The 23,918-nt window shown below is 46.1% G+C and overlaps 1 protein-coding gene across 8 annotated transcripts in view; it reads left to right on the top strand.

Moving 5' to 3' along the window:
• Nucleotides 1-20,269, top strand: part of LOC139537438 (autism susceptibility gene 2 protein-like) — a 487,977-nt gene extending 467,708 nt beyond the window's left edge. For 2 of the 8 annotated variants that reach the window (XM_071338712.1, XM_071338719.1), the window contains 13 exons: nucleotides 5,936-6,524; nucleotides 7,549-7,844; nucleotides 10,523-10,761; nucleotides 13,403-13,447; nucleotides 14,482-14,577; nucleotides 14,800-14,871; nucleotides 15,005-15,034; nucleotides 15,249-15,320; nucleotides 15,844-15,985; nucleotides 16,346-16,426; nucleotides 16,592-16,675; nucleotides 16,874-17,114; nucleotides 17,355-20,269. In XM_071338712.1, coding sequence (XP_071194813.1) covers nucleotides 5,936-6,524; nucleotides 7,549-7,844; nucleotides 10,523-10,761; nucleotides 13,403-13,447; nucleotides 14,482-14,577; nucleotides 14,800-14,871; nucleotides 15,005-15,034; nucleotides 15,249-15,320; nucleotides 15,844-15,985; nucleotides 16,346-16,426; nucleotides 16,592-16,675; nucleotides 16,874-17,114; nucleotides 17,355-18,654 — 3,287 coding nt within the window. In that variant the 3' untranslated portion in view covers nucleotides 18,655-20,269. The remainder of the gene's footprint in view (nucleotides 1-5,935; nucleotides 6,525-7,548; nucleotides 7,845-10,522; nucleotides 10,762-13,402; nucleotides 13,448-14,481; nucleotides 14,578-14,799; nucleotides 14,872-15,004; nucleotides 15,035-15,248; nucleotides 15,321-15,843; nucleotides 15,986-16,345; nucleotides 16,427-16,591; nucleotides 16,676-16,873; nucleotides 17,115-17,354) is intronic. The other 6 variants (XM_071338717.1, XM_071338715.1, XM_071338713.1 and 3 more) reach the window with 6 other exon arrangements.
• Nucleotides 20,270-23,918: the final 3,649 nt, after the last annotated feature.

Below are 23,918 nucleotides of genomic sequence, written 5' to 3'. Positions count from 1 at the left end.
ACCAGTCCACAAAGCTGAGGATGAGGTCACTCAATTTAACACACTTGGTAGACCTAAATGAAAACCCAATTTTCGCTGTCTAACCAAATACAAAGCCAAATGTAAGCTTAATCTTATTTATTTCTTTACGAGCTAAATTGTTTCCTGACCAGAGGTTGCTCTGTGGCCTAACCGCTTATAGAATAGTGTTTCTGCAGTAGAATAAAAGGCATGTTTTATTCAGAGTGCATCTGGAAACACAGTTAGCGTAGTGAGAGTTCTCCCCAGACACCTCGGCATGGGGGACTCTGATTATAATTCATGTTTACAGAGATAGACAGATACAAGATGTAATTTTCTCTTTGAGGAGGGCCGGACTGTAGTCGGTGGTATTCATTAATACATTAATTGATTTGACTTTAGGAAACAGCCAGCCTCCTGGATTTATTTGTCCGTTTTGGAGGGGGAGAGCAGGGATAGGCAGAGCGGGGGCGTGGGTGGGAATGGAAGGTGCCGGGGGAAAGAGAGCGGCAGGCTCTCGAAACAACACCACCATTGTTTAAGTGTATAATTGTGGGTCCGGCTGGAAGGCGAGAAATGGAGAGAGAGAGAGAAAAAACGCCCACGATAACGTCTAGACCGTATGAATCTGTTTCTTATGGTTGTGACTGAGCCTTGAGTTCAGTGCAGTGCAGTCCTTGGTGGAGCATTGGGTTGGTTGGCTGCAACTCTAAGCAGGATGCAGAGAGATGTTTCCCCTGAAGCATGGTTAGACTGACTGACTGACTGACTGACTGACTGACTGACTGACTGACTGACTGACTGACTGACTGACTGACTGACTGACTGGGGCAGAATCTGCTAACGATGGCAAGAGAGAGAAAAAGAAAAGACCTACAGAGAGAGGTGGAGAGAAAGAGGAGATATATAAAGGGAATAGAGAGAGAGAGAAGTAAAAAGGTGAGAGCTAGAGAGAGGGGGAGTGAGTCAAGGGGAGATTCTCATTTGGGCAAAAGACCGTCCTCCGTTCTCTCTCCGTGACCTGGAAATCGATAAGTGGTCAAGGAGTGTGTCATGTCGTTAATAGTCAAGCGGAAGTGTCCTCCCCTCCTCGATAGCCACCTTCCATTGAGGATACTCGTGTATACTACAACAGAAGAGTTTTGAAATCTACCACACCCCTTTGAATCAGCTTTTGTTTTGTCAGTGGAGAAAAACATACACACGTTTAAAAACAATATGCTACTTATTGATTTATCTATAAAATGTCTTGCACAACTAACTTAGACATTTATTTTGGGATATACCCCTTTAAACGTAATGTGGAGAAAGACCGTCTCATTACAAACAAGCACATTTCCATCCACTTTCACTTTCCTCGATTAACTTTGACCTTTTTCCAAAGGAGGCGAGAGAGGATGTTCTCACAGGGTGGGGTGTTTTTACCATCCACCTGAAACCGCAAAGTCATGGCCTCTTAGGTTTCCCCTCCCCAAAAGACAGACAGACAACATGGTTCAGCACGCCCCACAGGTTAACTGCTGTTGCATCACCTTCTGCCCTCTCTCGCTCTCTCCCCCTGTCTCTTTTTTTTTTCTCTCTCTCTTTCTGACAAGGTGAGGTTAACCAGGGTTGGCTGTGTTTTTCTCCACATTTCCTGGCAGTGTGTTTCCCCTCAGTAGCACCTGTTTCCTTCTGCCTCTCAACAGGTGCACAGCTGTCAGCACAACACAGCTGTCAGACTGTATATATCTTGTTTATCATACAAAACATTTTGACGACGTTAACTAAAATGATCACCTTCCCTCAAGCTTCCTAGCCCTGGTCTTTGAACCCAAGCCTAAGTGTTCTACAGTTATTTTCGTTCAATGAGAATGTTTTGTGTCCTCTGTGAACCATGAGGGGCTCAGTATCACTCGAGCACACAGGTTGCTTCTGCTGCTAACGAGACATTTCACCCTCCGATAACTGTTGCATACTGGGATTTTGACACTGAGCAAGCCAGACAGTTTGGTCTCCTCTGAGGCTCCTGTATCTTGCATCATGGAGTCTGGGTAGTGGCTAGTTAGCCTCATAGCTTCACTTCCCCTCTCATCATCATCTTCCTCACCGTGTCTCTCAGACCAAAACCCAGCCTGATGACAGATCTGTTTTGTGCTGTCTTACCAACTCTTATGTTCATTGTCACGCCATAGGAGTTGGCAAGACAGCACAAACAGATCAGAGACAAAGTTATCCCCGGGCCAGCGGAGAGACAGACTCAGTGAAGAAGTCTATCCGGCCATTTGGGCTCGATAGCACATACACTACTGATCAAAAGTTTTAGAGCACCTACTCATTCAAGGGTTTTTCTTAATTTTTTACTATTTTCTACATTGTAGGATAATAGTGAAGACCTCAAAACTATGAAATAACACATATGGAATCATGTAGTAACCAAAACAAGTGATAAATAAATAAAAATAGATTTGAGATTTGAGATTCTTCAAATAGCCACCCTTTGCCTTGATGACAGCTTTGCACACTTTTGGCATTCTCTCAACCAGCATCATGAGGTAGTCACCTAGAATGCATTTCAATGAACAGGTGTGCTTTGTTAAAAGTTAATTAGTGGAATTTCTTTCCTTCTTAATGCGTTTGAGCCAATCAGTTGTGTTGTGACAAGGTAGGGGGGTATACAGAAGATAGCCTTATTTGGTAAAAGATCAAGTCCATATTATGGCAAGAACAGCTCAAATAAGCAAAGAGAAATGACAATCCATCATTACTTTAAGACTTGAAGGTCAGTCAATACGTTACATTCCAAGAACTCTGAATCTCTGAACTCTGTTATCAAGGCAAAGGGTGGCTTTTTGAAAAATATCAAATATCAAATATATTTTGATTTGTTTAACACTTTTTTGGTTACTACATGATTCCATATGTGTTATTTCATAGTTTTGATGTCTTCAACATTATTCTACAATGTAGAAAATAGTAAAAATAAAGAAGAACCCTTGAATGAGTAGGTGTTCTAAAACTTTTGACCGGTAGTGTAGCTAGGCTGTTTGCTGCATTGGTTTTGTGTGATTGATGCGATGGAACCCCTGACTCCATTGGATCCTGTGGGTGAAGGCATGACGTGTGGGTTAAGAATGTGTGATCGGGCTATTTAGGTGAGGAATGGGACAGAGAGACGGGGAGAAGGGGACATGGACGGAGGGTTGGGAATGGGATGTCCCAGAGGTCTCTACCCCTATAAATCTGCCAGGATGGTCTCCAGGGGTAGGACTCCCTCTCAACATGGGAGAGGAGGAGGAGGGTGAGAGGGAGAGAATAGTGACAGGGATTTTATAGCTGAAGGACAGGTGTATATTGAAATGAATGTGGATGTGTATTATTGTGTAATCATTTGATATATTAGGTTGTAGGCTGTTGTAGCAATCAGTGCTAAAATAAAAATCTTGAAATGCCAGTCCCCTCACTCACCCTTTTTCCTAGTAGTGTGTTCTCTATTTTGTGCCATACACCCCCCCCCCACCCCCCCCCACACACACACACACAATGTAGTCCCTGTAGCAGCAGTGGAGGTGTAGGTCATGTTCTGTGAGTGGTTAGAGTGGGCTCACCCTTGGATAATGAGTGGTGCTTCTAAGCCCCTCGCCCAGTCCCCAAACACCCCGTCTTAATGAACGGCTTTTCTGCTTTTCTCTGCTCACAAATCAAATCAAATCAAACTGTATTTGTCACAATAGACCTTACCGTGAAATGCTTACTTACAAGCTCTTAATCAACAGTGCAGTTCAAGAAAGAGTTAAGAAAATATTTTCCAAATAAACGAAAGTAAAAAATTATAAAAAGTAACACAATAAAATAACAAGGCTATATACAGGGGGTACCGGTACCGAGTCAATGTGTGAGGGTACAGGTTAGTCGAGGTAATTTGTACATGTAGGTAGGGATGAAGTGACTATGCATAGATAATAAACAGCGAGTAGCAGCAGTGTACAAAACAATTGGAGGGGAGGTGTCAATGTAAATAATCTGGTGGCCATTTGATTAATTGTTCGGCAGTCTTATGGCTTGGGGGTAGAAGCTGTTAAGGAGCCTTTTGGTCCCACACACACCCTGACTCACTCTAACCCCCTCAGTTTTTCTTGAGCCTCAAATCTAGCCCCTGGCTTCACCACCTCTAACCTCCAACAGGCGTCAGTCATTTATTCCCCATCCTAATGTGATATAAACCTCCACCACAACACAACTACAGAAACAAACATATTGTTGGGAAAGGATAACAGCAGGGCTGGTGCTTTACAGGAACCAGCGGGGGATGTATGTATTTGTTTCCAGGGATCAAGGAAAAGGACAAATTACCCCTCGTGGGAGGTGTACACATCTCCTCCTCTCCTCCTCCTGGCCCAGGAGTCTTCATTACGAGAAGAAGAGACACCTTCTTTTCAACGTGTTAGCACATTCTCAAAACAAGCCCAGGGACCTCAGGGGGGAAGGAAATGGGGAATGGATGGATGGAGAATTAGGGAGCTCTCTCTCCATCCATCCATCTATTAAGCCAGTGATGTTTTCTATCTAGAAGGAGCCTCTGTGGAATGGTGATGGCGTGGACAATAACATGGATCTGGTCTGAGGATAGAGTTAGGACAAGCTTTATGCGAGTCAGTGCCATATTAGACTACAGAAAACGGAACTTTATGGAATTTTAAGTTGGCCTTGCTGATCCTTTAGAGTCAAACATTTTGCGGAGGATTGTGCTTCTTGCTTTACGTCCCCCCTGTATTTAGTACAGTGGGTATTATGTAGGCTATGTGTAATGATCTGATAAAGTGTGCTAGTGCAGAAGGATACGCTTCATCTGGGAAGAATGTATCTTGTGTTCTCCAGCTGACAGATGTCTTGCCCTGTCCCGTCTCTCCAGGAAGCAGCAGTGGTCAATAGTTGTTACAGCAGATAATAGATATTGGCACCCTGGTCTATCTGGTGCCGGTCAGGCATTATCTGGCCTGACCCCTAATGATGGTGTCGCATGGGTGCTTAAATCCCTGTTAAACATTCTACTGCTAATGGAGTGGCTCTGTATGGAGCCTGAGAGAGGCAGGCTGGCTGGGATCCAGGCTGGGGCTCAAGCGTGGTCTGTTCTCTCTCTGTAGGCTAGCTCTCTGTAGTATTACTGCTAGGCTGGTCCCTGGGGCCCCTGGTTCTTCCTCTATGAGGCTGGGGCCCCTGGTTCTTCCTCTATGAGGCGGGGGCCCACAGGGACCAGCCTAGCAGTAATACTACAGAGGAAACCACCTCAGAGGCTTCAGCCTGCTATAATGGTGCTCCAGAGGGCTGCCTGCCTGCCTCACAGCCACGGCTCTGGGGAACCAGCCCAATCAACAGCTCTGAAGAGATTTTGTGTGTGTGTGTGTGTGTGTGTGTGTGTGTGTGTGTGTGTGTGTGTGTGTGTGTGTGTGTGTGTGTGTGTGTGTGTGTGTGTGTGTGTGTGTGTGTGTGTGTGTGTGTGTGCGTGCGTGCGTGCGTGCGTGCGTGCGTGCGTGCGTGCGTGCGTGCGTGCGTGCGTGCGTGCGTGCGTGCGCACCCAGAGGCCCAGAGAGAAGTGTTAATTACTGGTTGTGTATGCACTGTCATCCCCCATAAGTCTCTCCGCTCCTGCTCTTGCTCATACACCATGCAGAGAGTTGACTGCTGATGCTACAGCACAGTGTCTGTCTGAGTAGGACCCACCGGCCATGCACAAACACTGTAGAGGGGCTCTGTTTAGGTCTTGCATACTGTATATGGTACCATCAATGGACTTTATCAGTGGACTGTTCTGTAGAAATAAGCAGGTTTTATGTGTTGTGTTTTGAGGTACATACCAGTTCTTATTTGTTGGAGTGAGCAGCCTGTGATTCAATATGAACTGTGACTGAAGTACTGACTAGTCTATATCTTTGTGTTTCCCTCTCTCTGTCCACAGTTCCAGATTTCAGCATCGATGCGCTGTCCACCAATGACATCCAGGAGCGTGGCGGCCTGGGCCTTCCCAAGGTGTCAGGCCTAGAGCGCAGCCAGGAGAAGAGCCAGGAGAGCTGCAAGGACGTCCCCGTGCCTCTCCCCGCTCCCAGTGCCCCCAAGCAGCCCGTACCCCCGCAGCCCTACACGGCTGGCCGCCCTCGGCCCCTGCCTCTGTCCCTACCCACCTCCCAGGCCCAGCCCTCTCTCCCCGGCCCCCGTCTGGCACAGGCCCCGGTCCACCAGCCCCCACGCTCAGAGGCTTCTCTCAGGCCTCAGATCCCCGCAGCCCTGCCTCTCGCTCAGGGCCAAGAGCCTTCGCAGGCCCCCCCGCTCAGGCCCCAGCACCAGCCTGAGCCCCTGTCCCGGCCCCAGCGCCATCCTGAGCCACTGTCCCACCCCCGGCCTCCGCCCAGTCTGCACCCACACCCCGTCCTACTGTCCCACCACCCCAGCCAGAGCCAGGCCGGGCCTCAACGCCTCCCCTCACACTGTGGGGCCCACCCTCGCCCCCTATCTGCCTACAGCAGCAGCCTTAGCCTTAACGGCCTCAGGTGAGTCCCAACACACTCTGTTTACACCAAGATATGTAGGCCTGTTTAAGCTCCAGTAAATTGATGTTATCTTTTGTTTGTGTGCGGTTTTGATATTGAGTAATGTAAAGAGAATACCCTTTCAGACCCTCTTTAATTGAAAGTATTCAAACTCTGATCTTATATCAGCATATAAATGATTGGCAAGAACAAGCCTTGAATTAGCATTGAGGTGAAACCCCCCCAGCCAGACAACATCACTGATTCTCACCAGGGTGGGAAAACCACCGCCAGTCCAGCTGAGCGATAAGTGCCTTAGATTGTTTAACCACCCACATTGTCATCTGCTGCTGAGGAGCCTCCAGCTCTCTGCCCATCTCTATTAATCAGCTAGCTGTTCCATTACCGATAGTCGAGCACTGAGCCAATGAGCATTTAGTGTGTTAAAGTTAGAATATTGTGCATTAATTCAGAGCTCCAGGATAGCTCCCCCAGAGTCCCAGTCAGCTCCAGTCCCAGCGAAGGCTCTCCCTCTGAGGGAGGAGCTGGCTCTGTGTCTGACTTCCTCTGCCAGCGTGCCAGTGTGTCAGTCAGTGTGCCAACGGGTCTGGCAGACTCTGTGAATAGTCACGGGGTGGTTACAGAGACAGGCGGCAGCTGCAAATGAGCTTTGGGGCTTAGCTTGTTCAGTTACTGCTACATGACTCTGAGTCTCAGAGAGACAAATCCACACACACAACACAAGGCTCGCTGCCTTCCTTTTTTCTGCATGTACCTCTGGAGCTGCTTAACGACAGAAATGTTTGAACACAGATGCTGTTCTATAATGTTTGCCAGTGATTGTCATTGGCATCTGAGGGTGTTTTGAAGGTAAAGTTTTGATACATCCTGAGATTCAGAGAAAAGTCTCTTGAGGGAAATGCGATGTAAAACCTTTCTGTCAGAGTATCTACTATGTGCAAGGGGAAGCTGATTTAGGTGGGAATGTAAAAGAGAAAAATCCCTCTTTCTCTCTGTCCCCTTGTCTGTCCTTCTATCTCTCTAGCAGCAGTCGGAGTAGTACCCCGGGCGGTACCAAGCCCCACGGCCCTGCGGGTCCGTCCCCACACCTACCCCACCTCCCACCTTCCGGTTCCGCCACTGCAGCCACAGCCTTCCCCCTGCCCCACCCAGCTAATCAGATTGCTCCCCACGGTTTCCCCCCCGCCCTGCAGTCCTCGCCACACCCCCATCACCCCAATATGTTTGCGCCTCCACCGGCCCTGCCCCCACCTCCGCCACTGACGTCTAGCACCCTGCCAGTCCCCGGAGGACACCCCGCCGCTGGGACGCCCTATTCAGGTAGGCACATATACCAGGCTGCCCCCATGTGGACAGGCAGGAGAACTGCACCACAACAGCAGCTGTCGCAACACACAGACAGCAAAGAGCAAAGCTGTAAATTCTCATGGCTGTTGTGGCAGAAGCCAGGTCATCTGTGGCGTGAAAGAGGTGCATGTGGAGCTCTAGACGTATTGCACTGTGACAGGGAGCGAGACAGAGACTGACAGAATGTTACCTTTGTGCTAATTTATAGGAGACAGAGACTGACAAGTAAGGATTCCACACATAGCTGCACTATGTGCCGTCTGTGTTTGTCTTTAATGGTGCAGTAGGTGCAGACAGGTGTCCTGTCCTTCCCTCGGTCAAGATTCTGTTGTGTTTGATTGATTGATCACTCAAACAACACACACTTTTTTCCCAATCAGCCCATGTGATGAATGCCCTCTCCTGTTGTGCCACTTGTGATCTAGCTTAATGTCAGGGTCTCACTGAAAGGGAGTATTATCATGGTTTAATAACACTATGAGCAATTCTCATTTTCACAAGGAAATGTGTTCATCTCACAGAAATCTATTCAGTCAAAACAGCATAATGAACTCTGCTGTATATTGTTCAGATTCTAATGAAACTTTTATGAAGAAACAAATAAAATGTCCCTCATCTCAATAAGAGCTAGAAACAAATGTATGAAATGGTGCATTATATTACAGTGTAATACAAAGTATATGGTTACTCTGGAGAAAATAAAATTTCTCGGGACAATTTGCTCAATTTGGATGGAGAGTGTAATATAAAATGCATTTCTCTATTTCTCCTCAAGCCGTTGTTTGCCAGTCAGTTGATCAACAGCTCTGTTCTAAAATGGGTTTTGAGGTATTCATGTAATTGCAATAAAGGTGCTGACTCTTTGAGCAGCAGGCACCATTCAGGGATGTGTGACTCCCATAGTAAAGAGAATACCTGAACTTTGGTTCTCTATCTTGGTTTTAATGTGATATGTGACTAACACTATACATCCTCTGTAAGGGTTGTTCCCTGATCATGAAGTACTGTACCTCTGTGGATGTTGTTACTCTGATCATGAAGTACTGTACCTCTGTGGATGTTGTTCCCTGATCATGAAGTACTGTACCTCTGTGGATGTTGTTCCCTGATCATGAAGTACTGTACCTCTGTGGATGTTGTTCCTTGATCATGAAGTACTGTACCTCTGTGGATGTTGTTCCCTGATCATGAAGTACTGTACCTCTGTGGATGTTGTTACTCTGATCATGAAGTACTGTACCTCTGTGGATGTTGTTACTCTGATCATGAAGTACTGTACCTCTGTGGATGTTGTTACTCTGATCATGAAGTACTGTACCTCTGTGGATGTTGTTACTCTGATCATGAAGTACTGTACCTCTGTGGATGTTGTTACTCTGATCATGAAGTACTGTACCTCTGTGGATGTTGTTCCCTGATCATGAAGTACTGTACCTCTGTGGATGTTGTTACTCTGATCATGAAGTACTGTACCTCTGTGGATGTTGTTACTCTGATCATGAAGTACTGTACCTCTGTGGATGTTGTTACTCTGATCATGAAGTACTGTACCTCTGTGGATGTTGTTACTCTGATCATGAAGTACTGTACCTCTGTGGATGTTGTTACTCTGATCATGAAGTACTGTACCTCTGTGGATGTTGTTACTCTGATCATGAAGTACTGTACCTCTGTGGATGTTGTTACTCTGATCATGAAGTACTGTACCTCTGTGGATGTTGTTACTCTGATCATGAAGTACTGTACCTCTGTGGATGTTGTTCCCTGATCATGAAGTACTGTACCTCTGTGGATGTTGTTACTCTGATCATGAAGTACTGTACCTCTGTGGATGTTGTTACTCTGATCATGAAGTACTGTACCTCTGTGGATGTTGTTACTCTGATCATGAAGTACTGTACCTCTGTGGATGTTGTTACTCTGATCATGAAGTACTGTACCTCTGTGGATGTTGTTACTCTGATCATGAAGTACTGTACCTCTGTGGATGTTGTTCCCTGATCATGAAGTACTGTACCTCTGTGGATGTTGTTACTCTGATCATGAAGTACTGTACCACTGTGGATGTTGTTCCCTGATCATGAAGTACTGTACCTCTGTGGATGTTGTTCCCTGATCATGAAGTACTGTACCTCTGTGGATGTTGTTACTCTGATCATGAAGTGCTGTACCTCTGTGGATGTTGTTCCCTGATCATGAAGTACTGTACCTCTGTGGATGTTGTTCCCTGATCATGAAGTACTGTACCTCTGTGGATGTTGTTCCCTGATCATGAAGTACTGTACCTCTGTGGATGTTGTTCCCTGATCATGAAGTACTGTACCTCTGTGGATGTTGTTCCCTGATCATGAAGTATTGTACCTCTATGGATGTTGTTACTCTGATCATGAAGTGCTGTACCTCTGTGGATGTTGTTACTCTGATCATGAAGTACTGTACCTCTGTGGATGTTGTTACTCTGATCATGAAGTACTATACCTCTATGGATGTTGTTACTCTCACACAAAACCGATCCAGCACAGACACTTTGGCTATCACGTCTTACTCTGCTATTCTTAGACAAAACAGATCCAGTGTGGACAAACAGACACTGGTCCTGACCGTGAGTCTCGTCTTTCCTCCTCTCTTCCTCTCCTTTCTCTCTCCTCCAGAACAAGACCTGCTGCGCCAGGAGCTCAACAACCGTTTCCTCGCCTCGCAGAGCGCCGACCGCGGGGCCTCCCTGGGCCCGCCCCCGTACCTGCGCACCGAGCACCACCAACACCAGCACCAGCACCAGCATCAGCACCAACACACCCACCAGCACACCCACCAGCACACCTTCACCCCCTTCTCCCACGCCATCATGCCAACCCCTGCACCCCCCATGGTGCGTACCCCAGCCAGAAATGTGAGGATAAGTAGAACACTACTCCTGGGAGGGCAGAGGGGGTTGGCGGTTTTAGACTGGAAGGGAAGGTGGACTGGGGGATAAGGGGTGTGGATAATGATAATAATGATAATGATAATAATAAGCATTTACAGCAAAAATCTCCAAAAGGGTGTTTGGTGTACATAAAGAAACAATAGGGTGGAATGGATAGTGTTTTTGAATATGAGTGTTTTAATACAGTATTGGTGATCCTATAGTACTATAAGGCAGTTCCAGTCTTGCTGGAGGGAAACAGGGGTTTTCTGTGGCGTGTCTCTCAATGATGACCCATCTGTTTCTGCATTTTTTACCACAGTAATACCTTTCTTCTCCCCAATTTTTTGGGGGTGTTTTCTCTGGCATATTTCGGGCACCCCAAACTGGAATGGAGCTATTTTTAAACTAGCAGTAACATGCTGTTAGTTTGAGGCCACAGGCACTGTGTGGCTGTCCCTCTGAAACAGGCCTGCTCACCATCCCTCTCTCTAACACATACACGCACACACGTACACACACACACAGGCACACCGTGGCCCCAGACAATGCACACACACACACTCACATAGGCCTACTGTAACCGCTGAATATTTTACATTGCTCTGAAGATTTTCCTCAAAGGCGAAATGTCTAGCGCTCTGACAGCTAATGAGGACATAAAAGTGTTTTTACGGCCGTAGTGTTTAAACTTGACTGGGGGAAATGTTCTCCCTGGGTCCACATTGAACCACTTAAACCTCCCCAAATTAAACACAGAGATACAGAGAGCTGGATAGTTTATGAGCTCTTCAGTCACTCACAAAATGGGAGGGTGAAAAGCAGGGAAAGGACTCTTGAAGCAGAGGATAACGATGTGGCCAAATGGCTCCTCCGTCTTCTTGATTCACTAAATAGCCCACTCTGTCATGTTGATAATTAAGCTTCTGTTGAGCTGCTGCGATATTCTTTCAGATGTACATTGTGTGACTCCTGAAATGTCCTAAAAAGGGGACATTATGTAGTCACTCAACCCTCTATGTTAGTTAGCACGTACAGTGCCTTGCAAAAGTATTCATCCCCCTTGGCGTTTTTCCTATTTTGTTACATTACAACCTGTAATTTAAATGTATTGTTATTTGGATTTCATGTAATGGACATACAGAAAATAGTCCAAATTGGTGAAGTGAAATGAAAAAAATGACTTGTTTCAAAAAATTCAAAAAGAAAATTATGGAAAAGTGGTGTGTGCATATGTATTCACCCCCTTGCTATGAAGCCCCTAAATAAGATCTGGTGCAACCAATTACCTTCAGAAGTCACATAATTAGCTAAATAATGTCCACCTGTGTTCAATCTAAGTGTCACATGATCTGTCACATGATCTCAGTATATATACACCTGTTCTGAAAGGCCCCAGAGTCTGCAACACCACTAATCAATGGGCACCACCAAGCAAGCGGCACCATGAAGACCAAAGAGCTCTCCAAACAGGTCAGGGACAAAGTTGTGGAGAAGTACAGATCAGGGTTGGGTTATAAAAAATAGCAGAAACTTTGAACATCCCACGTAGCACCATTAAATCCATTATTAAAAAATTGAAATAATATGGCACCACAACAAACCTGCCAAGAGAGGGCCGCCCACCAAAACTCACAGACCAGGCAAGGAGGGCATTAATCAGAGAGGCAACAAGGAGATCAAAGATAACCCTGAAGGAGCTGCAAAGCTCCACAGCAGAGATTGGAGTATCTGTCCATAGGACCACTTTAAGCCGTACACTCCACAGAGCTGGGCTTTATGGAAGAAAACGAAAAAAATAAGCAAACACGTTTGGTGTTAGCCAAAAGGCATGTGGGAGACACCCCAAACATATGTAAGAAAGTACTCTGTTCAGATGAGACCATCAAGGAAAACGCTATGTCTGACGCAAACCCAACACCTTCCATCACCCCGAGAACACCATCCGATGTTTTTCATCGGCAGGGACTGGGAAACAGGTCAGAATTGAAGGAATGATGGATGGCGCTAAATGCAGGGAAATTCTTAGGGAAACCTGTTCCAGACGGAGGTTCACCTTCCAGCAGGACAATGACCCTAAGCATACTGCTAAAGCAACACTCAAGTGGTTTAAGGGGAAACATTTAAATGTCTTGGAATGGCCTAGTCAAAGCCCAGACCTCAATCCAATTGAGAATCTGTGGTATGACTTGAAGATTGCTGTTCACTAGCGGAACCCATTCAACTTGAAGGAGCTGGAGCATTTGAAGAATGGGTAAAAATCCCAGTGGCTAGATGTGCCAAGCTTATAGAGACATACCCCAAGAGACTTGCAGCTGTAATTGCTGCAAAAGGTGGCTCTACAAAGTATTGACTTTGGGGGGTGAATAGTTATGCACGCTCAAGTTTTCTGTTTCTTTGTCTTATTTCTTGTTTGTTTCCCAATAAAAAAATATTTAGCATCTTCAAAGTGGTAGGCATGTTGTGTAAATCAAATGATACAAACCCCCCAAAAATCTGTTTTAATTCCAGATTGTAAGGCAACAAAATAGGAAAAATGCCAAAGGGGGTGAATACTTTCGCAAGCCACTGTATCCTCTCTGTATCCTCATTGTTCTTAGTTCTGTTTATTTCATTCCTTCTACAGTTTGAAAAATTCCCAACAAAAGTTGACCCTTTCTACAGACACAGCGTGAGTTTCTCTATGTGTTTGTGGGTCAGTTTGTGCATTCTTCACCCATCCAGCCATGTTAGTACATGTTGTAGCTGTGTGTGTATTTGTACAGTAGCTCCCATGCCATCCTCCTCTGCTTCTGCTCTGAGAGAATACAGCGTCCTGTCTGTCCACAGCAGAAGACTGGGCAGATGCTTTATCTATGTCTTACCCATCACAAATGTCTGTCTGCTAACACAACTGTCTGCTTGCTCATTCATTCACTACTGTGGAACCTGGCGGAAGCATTTCAACCACCTTCCTACTCAAGTGAATAGAACAAATTATCAATTGAGTTCAGTGGCTCTATCAAGTGTGTGTGTGGTATGTGAGTGTGTGTGTGGTATGTGAGTGTGTGCCGCTGTATGCTTTGTCTCTACCACTTAACCTCTGCCTTCAATTACTGCTCTGCTATTCAGAGGCATTCACCTGTTTCCCACGTTGTGAATCAGAGTAGCAATTACATGTTCGTCAGAGTTTGGTCTTAATTCATCTCACTGCTATCAGCACAGTTAGGCGGGCTAACCCCTATTTAAAATGAATGAATTAATGTGTCAACAGAGAGACACTGGTTAAGATTACTGGGAGTATTCTTTCTGGTGAGAGTTCCTCAACTGTCAACACTCACAGAGAAAGACTATAGCAGTAAATGGGTTTTAGCGGCTAACAAGTAATTCATAGGTTATTAGTGTGTAATTTCAATGTTAGTGCTTAGTAAATACCTGGTGATTTCAGTAGAATAAACAAGTGTGACCATTTTAGTTTTGCTGAACACTTTGAGGCACTAAGATCAGTGACAGTTGTAGCTACCTGACTGACGACGGTTTGGATGTTGACCCCTGGTGATGCTGGTGTTGTTCCCTCCACCCCGCCCACCCTGTACCCTGTCATGTCATCCTGGCCCCTCTCTCCTTCATCTGACTGTTCATACAGCTGCTGTCCTTCTCTGTCTGAACAACACAACACTCCACCCATCATCACTCCTCTCTCTGTTCCTTCTCTTCTTTTCTCAGCTGTTCCACTCCTACCCCCCGGGCGTGTCCGGCATTCCACCGGTGATCCCTCCGACCGGGCCCTTTGGCTCGCTGCAGGGGGCCTTCCAGCCCAAGGTAGGGCCACAGCCCAACACCACACACACACACACACAGTTGGTGAACCTGACAAACACACCTTCAGTGTAGTGTGCTCTCTGAAGACCAACACACAGCTAAACATACAGTACGTTATCAGAATAGGGAGTGAACTTGAAAAACATGTGCATGTACACACTGAAGACAGAGACGATGCTCCCCATACCTCCTCTCACAATGAGCTCTCTCTGTGTTCTGCAGACTTCTAACCCACTGGATGTGGCCTCAAGACCTGGAGCAGTCCCACACACACTCTTACAGAAGGACCCCAGGGTAAGCACCCTAGCTGGACACACTAACACACTCAATAAGGACGCCATGCATAGTTGCTAATTAGGAACGCCTGAATGACAGACATTAAAGTAACTGAGCCATCTCTCTCTCTCTCTCTCTTTCTCTCCTCTAGTTAACGGATCCGTTTCGGCCCATTCTCAGGGTAAGAATGTTAATAGCTGTCTCTCCCCTAACTTCCTTCCCTTAATATTTTTAGTGCAGTAAAATGGTGTTGTTTGCACAACCAAGTTAGTGAACAAACTGGACAAAGATTAAACCTTGTCCTGGACAAATAAAAATGCCCCTAATGTGTATACAGTCCTTGAGAATCCTACATTTGAGGTTAACCGTATCAGCTGGCTTTGTGTTTTGTGCAGAAACCAGGGAAGTGGTGTGCCATGCATGTCCATATGGCCTGGCAGATCTACCACCACCAACAGAAAGTTAAGGTGAGACCTCCCCTTTGCACTTCCTTCCACTCACAGACTGTAGAGAAACACTGTCTGTTGTGCTTCATTATAGTGTGGTTCTCTAAACCCCAATGTTTTATCATCTAAGACCCAGTCTAGTTTAGGTAGTAGTGTAATCCAGCTCCTCTCCTGGAGAGAGACAGTATAGAGTGACAGTATAGAGAGAGAGAGAGCGAGAGAGCGAGCGAGAGAGCGTCCCATAGAGAATCTTATAAGAGGACTGCCATCTTGTGTTACTTTCACTGATGTAGTGGAGTGTAAGTGTTTACAAGCCTTTTGCAGAGAAATGCACAAAATATATAGGGAGCGTTACTTTAATCACCTCGATCGGCGCTCAGCGTTTACTCACCTATTTTTTATTGCCTCTACACTACTGGGTTCCTTCATGCCTTAGCCCTCAAATAACCAACAAAACCGTTTTTACAGTTTGTATCCTTGCTGATCCTGCAGTGTTGGTGGTGGGTTGTTCATGTGCTGTTTCTTCCTGTCTGGCGTCTTCCAGCAGCAGATGCAGGTCGACCCGCACAAGCTGGACTTCGGGCTCAAGCCGGAGTTCCTGAGTCGACCCCCTGGCCCCAGCCTCTTTGGCGCAATGCACCACCACCACGACTTAGCACGTCCCGCCACGCTCTTCTCAGCAGCAGGTGAGTGTGGGTTGGTTAGTGCCCTTGGTAGAAGATGAGTGACACCATAGAAATTTGATTATTAGAAGGGAAAAGCCCTTCAGAACAGGGCAATTTGACTGGAACACTCATTGGTCATTGTATTTCTATGATTGACACACTACCTCCAGGACCTCCTCTCCAAAGGAGATCAATCCTTCTGGACCCATAGAGAGGTCTATTTTTAACAGAGTGTCGAGGCAGCGCACAGGTCTCCACATGGGTTATAGGTTACATGCTAAGATCAATGCTCTTGCCTCTTAAAAGGAAAGAATACTGTTTCTCAGTTTAAAATCCTTATGGAAGATGTCTTACATAAACTCTCTCTCTTTTCCATGTCAGGTTCTACACATCCGTCAGCCGGACCGTTCGGCCACCCTCCGCACCACCCTGGCAACTTCCTCACCCCTGCACCTCACTTAGGTAAGACACAGCACACACAGCGCACCTCGTCACGTCAAATGCATATCAATTGATCCTTGTCTCACTGAGGCTGTATGGAGCGCTAACAAGTATGTCTGTGTCAGAAGCTGGTTGACCCAGTACAGGAGCAATATAGATAATGTGCTGTCTCTCTCTCTCTCTCAGAGCCATTCAGTAGGCCTCCCTCGTTTGGAGGCCTCTCATCTCTTAGCACAGCAGCCTTCGGTGGGCTTGGAAACCCAGCACTAAGTGAGTTTCATTTCCATGACAGCATCATGTATTTGTGTGTATTTGACAACCAAACATTTGAGGATTTCCTGTTAGATTATGAAAATTTATGTTGTATGATGTTTTCATCAAATTCTAACATTAGAATTGACCGACCGCCACACCAGCGAGATATGCCTTTTAACTTGCGTTTTGGTATTTTCTTCTTTCCGTATGTTGAATCTCTAACAGCGCCTAACTCTGTGTTTGGCCATAAAGACAACCCCAATGCACAGCAGCACTTCAACAACAACCACGAGCCGTGGAACCGGCTGCACCGCACGCCGCCCTCCTTCCCCACCCCTCCGCCTTGGCTCAAACCTGCCGACTCGGAGAGGAGCGCCTCAGTCAGCTCCCACGAGAGAGACAGAGACTCAGACAAGCGAGACACGTCCTCCATCAACAAAGACGACAAGGAGAGGTGGGTGTAATGGAGGGGTTTTACCTGTAGCAGTCACACCAGCAGAATGTCAGAAGTTGTAAAGCTTTGTCATGGCTGAGACTATTTTATTTGAGAGTTTTTTAATAGATGTCGATGTTTTAGGGGACTTGTGCCAACTCTGAATGTACCCTACAATTAAACCACTGACAAACACTGAAATAATGATACAAATGTTACATTTACTTAATCTTTAAGGCCCATTGTTTTGTGTCCATCCAGGGAAGCCATGGAGAAGCGTCAACAGAGCCATCCGTCCCCAGTCCCCATTAACCCCATTAGCCTGCTGGGTCACAGCCGTCCCCCAGAGCCCCAAAAGAACCACCTGCCCCCCAGCGAACCCCCCAGGGACAAGGACAAGCCCAAAGACCGAGACAGGGACAGGGAGCACCCCGACTCCTGGAAGCTCAACGGCACAGACGAGCACAAACTCAAAGAGAATCACCACAGCGACAAGGATACAACACCAATCATCCACGACGGGCGGGTGACTGAGGACAAGGCCAACGGCAGAGGAACGACCTCACCCTACATCCGCCAGACCAGCCTGGACCGGCCCAACGGGGGGCTGGGGAGGGGGGAGAGAGAGGCCCTGATGGAGAAGAAGGGAGAGCTGCCCTCTCTCTACGAGCACCACAAGAAGAACAACAACGAGGTGAAGGTAAAGGAGGAGAGGAAAGAGGAGCAAGACAGCCATACGGACAGGGACAGACCCCCCTCTCACCCTCACCTCCACCCACACCTGCCCCAGGTGCCCCCCACGCCCAGCCTCCACACCCACCACCACCCCCCTTCCTCCATGTCGATGCCCATGGGCATGGCAGGCGTCCACCCAATGAACAGCATCAGCGGCCTGGAGAGGACTCGAATGGTGGCCCCCTTCTTGGGCATCAGCCCCATTCCGGGGGCAGAGAGGTTCCCCTACCCAGCATTCCACTGGGACCCCATGAGGGACCCCTACAGGGGACTAGACATCCACAGACGGGACCCTCTGGCCAGGGACCTGCTGCTGAGAAACGACCCCCTGCATCGGCTGGCCGGGCAGCGCCTCTACGAGGCAGAACGCTCCTACAGGGACCGAGAAGCTCATGACTTTAACCGCGACCACCACCACCCTCTAGCCCTGGAGCAGCGCCGGGAGCAAGAGGCCCGGGCACACTTGGAGGAGCGTGAGCGGTTGCACATGCTCAGAGAAGACTACGAGCACGGCCGCCTGCATGCCGCCATGCACCACCCGGCCCTGGACGGCCACCTGCCACACCACCACGCTGGCCTCATGATCCCCGGATTACCCAGCATGCACTACCCCAGGGTCAGCCCTTCGGCCGCCGCTGCAGCTCACGCCGCCCACCAGAACGGTATCCTGAACAAAACCCCGCCCACAGCCTCCCTGAGTGCCCCGCCCCCCCTCATCCCCACGCTGGGTGCCAGGCCTGGCTCCCCCAGACGGACTACGCCCCTCACCACAGACATCAGAGATAGACCATCAGCACACAACCACAAAGACATAGAGGCACGGTGAGCAGAGTGGGGCGCAATCCTAACCCTGGATTGGAGGCAGACTACAGGCATACTCTGACCTGTGCCTCACACCAAGCACTTAGCTTTGGAAACAGCAGACTGTACCATAGCTGTGAATAATATGTGGGGGAGAACACTCACAGATTATGTTTTTGTACAATTTTTAAAAACTCGGGGGGGGGGGGTTTGCTCCAGTTTGCTCCTGCTTTTTGTGTGTATTCTTTCTCTTGTACAGAACGTGTCCTGGACTACCCTGAAGGTGTGTAGGGCAATGGAAACGGCACCCTCACAAAGACGTTTTGGAATGTACAGGTACTTCAATGCATTGACAGGCAGCAAAGTGTGTAGATATGTGTACAGTCGACATGCTCACTCCTTAAGGAACAAATCATGGTACAAATATGCAAAAGGGTGTTTTGAAAGCTTTACTTTGAACAAATGTAAATAGAGGACTATTATTAATGAGGAGGAAGTTCAGAATGTGCTTTTTGCTGATTGGTTTTAGCTTGACGCAGCTGAAAAGGTTAACATTGTACCACCATGCCCCACATTCAACTATGCAACAAATGTCTTGGTTTCTACTCTGAAAGCCAGCCTGGTCACCATCCCAACTGACTCTGACAACACTGTATTCTCTCCACAACCTAGATCTCACAAACCCATAATAATGTATGTATCACTGAAATGAAATCCACAGTACTCATAGAAAAACAATATCCTGGTACGGTATACGGTTGTGCAAACGTTAAACAAATGTCTTAAATATGATACAAAAGTGTGGTAACAATCCTTAAAATTCCTATTATAGAGCTATTCATTTTGCAGAGGAATTCCAATGCCTGAAGTCACAGTGGTTCCCAACTTTTATCCCTTACTGTACCACCAACTGAATTTTGCTCTGCCCGGAGTACCCCCTCATGTGCATTTTACCAGTAAGCCTATGGTCTAAAGAGTCTTCACAAGTACCCCCTGGATAGGCCAAGTATCCCCAGGGGTCCTAGTACATCTGGTTGGGAATCACTGACCTAACAGAGAGAGAAAGATTGATAGAAAGTGAGAGAGATCACTTACTCCAACAACTCAACTCCCACGACCATTCTTGTTTTGGAGAGAATACAGCACATTTACAAAAAGACCCCACATTTTCCCTTCTAAAGGAGTGTAAAGTATGTGTTTGGAAATAAGTTATGTTGGTCTAACAGTGTATTAAAGTGCTATCCTAAGCTGTTGTATCTACAAAAAAAAAAAAAAGACAAAAAAGCCAGTCTAAACTATGGACAGTTTGTTTCTAAAGAGCAGATATCTATTTTAGTAGTCCACTGAAGGGTTAGTTGTGCGCTTCAAAACTCTGTGAGAGCCAGATGTTGTGCAGTGTTTTTTTAACCCCACATTAAAAATGTCCACTGAAGCCGTAGTGGTTAGTCAATGCATATTGCAAAGAGATTGTAAACAAGAAAAACAATTTTGCTGTTTATCATGTATGTAAAAAAAAAAGTATTTCTAGATGAGAAAAAAACTAAACAAAACAAACAATGCGACTGAATCTTCAGCATGCTCCTCATTTAAACGTGTGTTATGTAAATTGTGCCATGTTATTAAAAAATGTGAACTAAAAATGTCTACTGGCTTTTCTATGCTCATGAGAGGAAAACAATGGCGGTTCCCGGATATTACTAGACCAACCCATAAATCTACCTGTGCCGGGGCAGAAGTCGGATTCAAGGGCATGATGCTTTGCATTATACAGGGGCAGGGTTGGAGAGCACTGAAAATCCATCAATATCTCCATCACTCTAAATCAGCAATTACTCACAGTACTGTATGGCATTCACATTTCCTGAAGTGAATTACGACTTTTTGATAGATATCTATAGCCTCTTATTCATTAATATGGTGGTGGCAGGTAGCCTAGCGATTAATAGCGTTGGGCCAGTAATCGAAAGGCCATTGTTTCGGCTCCCCAAGCCAACTTGTGAAAAATGGGTCGATGTGCCATTGAGCAGGGCACTTAACCCTAGTTGCTCTGGATAAGAGCATGTACAAAAATGTATTGACCTGTGATTGCCCAGTTGTTTTGATGACACCAGATTAGTGAAATGAGCTGTGAATTTCCACTGTTATCATCACCCTCAACTCAAATGTGTTTTTGCTCAGCAGAGGGCGCTACCCGTTGTAAGCCTCTATACAGGCCAAGATTCATTTAAATGTGCATTGTTGATAAGTGCTATAGTGGTTGTTTTGGCGGTGTCTGGGTGGTCCACAAGCGACTTCTTGCGTTACCTTATCGCAGACACTGCCATTGGATGCAACGAAACCGCACCCGACTGTACAAACCGACAAATCTCATGCAGCTGCGTAAGATGTCCATGCAATCACTTGAATGCATGATGTTCTATTGTCTACACCTCGATAAGACGGTTAGGCAATAAATCCCCCCCCACATCCAAAATTAACATGAAAACCTGTATTAGCCTGTCATTATTTCTATAATTGATTTCGCCTACACACTCTATCGCCGTTTTGAAGGACGAACGCGGTTTGGATACTAAGTAAGTGTGGTTGGTGGCACACAAGAGCAGCCGCTCACCAATTTGTCAGCACACAATTACACCTCCAACACCGCCAAAAACAACCAACGCGCGATCTGATTGAATCTAGGCCTAACTTTTAAAGGTAATTTACGTGGCTTGGCTGGTCTAGCGGTAGTGTTGCAACCTCCAACACAGGTCTACATTGTCTGCATAGGTTTTTTGGTTACTACATGATTCCATGTGTGTTTTTTCATAGTTTTGATGTCTTCACTATTATTCAAAGAAAATTGCAAATATCAAGAAAAACCCTTGAATGAGTAGCTGTGTCCAAACTTTTGACTGGTACTGTATGCATATATATTATTTTTTTAAGCAGCATGGAATGGGGCAAATTGAGTTCAGTAAAGTTGACTACAGTATGTATGGAGAACAGTTCAGAAAATTCATTGAAAATGTGTATTCTCTTTCTTTGACACTAGATGGAAACAAAGTATAATAAAAGAAAATGTTCAAGAATGCAGACAGAGGGACAGTAAGGCAGAGAGCTCCCAGAACAGAATACTTGCTGTCGCGTTGTGCTTATGTCCTTTCTCCTCATCTCTGTCACATAAACAGATTGCACCAGTCTCACAGCTATTTGTTGAGGTGGAATTGTACACCACCGTCATCAGCAGCAATGTATGCTGTCAAACTGGAAGAGCAGCAGCATAGCAAACAGAGGAAGGGGGGAAATGTTTTCCCCTTACAGTACATGACATAGAATCTTGAGATCATACAAAGACACACATAAAAACATAAACATACCCACAACCCTTACCCTAGACTTAGATACATTGTACTGGTAATACATTGCAGTAGAGCTAGCTGTAACCCTAAACCTAACCCAAGGATCATATCCACATCCCTGCATTACCCTAACCCTAGCCCTGTGTGTATGTGCGTATGTTCACTAGAGAGAGACAGAGAGAGAGAGAGAGAGAAATTATTCAAAGAAAATATATGGAGACTGACATTTTACTATTGAGCGTGATCTTGGTCCACTCACTCACACACTTTCATATGTACAGAATAAATATATACCCAATAAGTTTACCTAACAAAAAAATTATGTTCACCAAGATGAAAGAAAATAGAACCTTCACTGCAACCAGAGAAAATCGTCATTCCCTCACAACCGGACCAACAACACCAACGAAAGCACATCTTTCCTTCAAAACTCAGACTCCTGAGTCATTCAAGAACCCGCAATAAACCAGTTAGTGCACGAGTCGCCATCGTCAAAACCGACGGACTACCAGAAAGAGAACCCTAGTTTAATATCCAAATCCTGATTCAACCCTAATCCTAGCCAAAACCCTAATCTTAACCCTAGCCCTTAACTTCATGTCCACACCCCGGTTCAACCCTAACCCTAGCCAAAACCCTAATCCTAACCCTAACCCTAGCTTCATGTCCAGACCCCGGTTCAACCCTAATCCTAGTCAAAACCCTAATCCTAACCCTAGCTTCATGTCCACACCCCGGTTCAACCCTAACCCTAGCCAAAACCCTAATCCTAACCCTAACCCTAGCTTCATGTCCAGACCCCGGTTCAACCCTAATCCTAGTCAAAACCCTAATCCTAACCCTAGCTTCATGTCCACACCCCGGTTCAATCCTAACCCTAGCCAAAACCCTAATCCTATCCCTAACCCTAGCTTCATGTCCACACCCCGGTTCAACCCCAACCCTAGCCAAAACCCTAATCCTAACCCTAGCTTCATGTCCACACCCCGGTTCAACCCCAACCCTAGCCAAAACCCTAATCCTAACCCTAACTTCATGTCCACACCCCGCCCGGTTCAACCCTAATCCTAGTCAAAATCCTAGACTGGTAGTACAACAGAGCTAGCAAGTCATTTGTGGGCAGGCCATGTGATACGCTTCCCTATAGTTGGAGGGAATAACGAACTCCTAGGGAAGCTTATCACAGGGATATTCTGTGGCAGGGGAGGATCCCAGAAAAAACAATATGAACTTCAGAAGAGCCTAAAAACTTTAACAGATTTTAAATGTGCTACCCCTCCTCTACCCGTCAGATGCATCATTTATAGCAGATTACTTTTGTCCCTTTCCTAGGCTTGTGTTGCTTCCTCCACAACAATCCTATACAATGCTCAGACTGGCCATAACAGCAAAAATACATTTTTAGAAAAGGCGATTTGGTGGGAATAGACAGAATATTTCCTCTGACAACAATCCTAATCACATTAAAACAAACATACTTCCCTTCTTATAAATGGGACATTTTCCCTGGCAGTCTCCATGGTAATGTTCCCCTGACGTTTGTTCACCCCACAGAGAAGCGAGCTAAAAACAGAACGCTGTCATTCATCTGAGCTCTATTACTGCTGGAGCTCCAGCTATTAAAATGAGTGATGCTAGGAATCACAGCAGAAAAAAACATTCATTTCGTACAGAGTTCTTAAATCATTAGTAAGAGGAGAGGCATGGGGTTGTATGCATTTCTACTTTAATATGTATAGCAGAGATTGTAAGATAATATTCAATCAAACATGCATTGCAGTGTTCGCACAATAGCATATAACATACTTTTTCCCTATAGGAACTGTAGTCAACCTACCTTGTTGCTACAGGTAATATTTTCAAATATAATCACAGAAGTGTCACTTTATACCAAACTCACTTCACACTACAACTAAATGCCTCCAGTTTTCAGAACTTAGGCATGGAC

Source organism: Salvelinus alpinus, chromosome 13 (assembly GCF_045679555.1).
Source record: "Salvelinus alpinus chromosome 13, SLU_Salpinus.1, whole genome shotgun sequence".
Lineage (NCBI taxonomy): Eukaryota > Metazoa > Chordata > Actinopteri > Salmoniformes > Salmonidae > Salvelinus > Salvelinus alpinus.
Note: the sequence above shows the minus strand (reverse complement) of the source record. Positions and strands in the feature narration are given on the sequence as shown.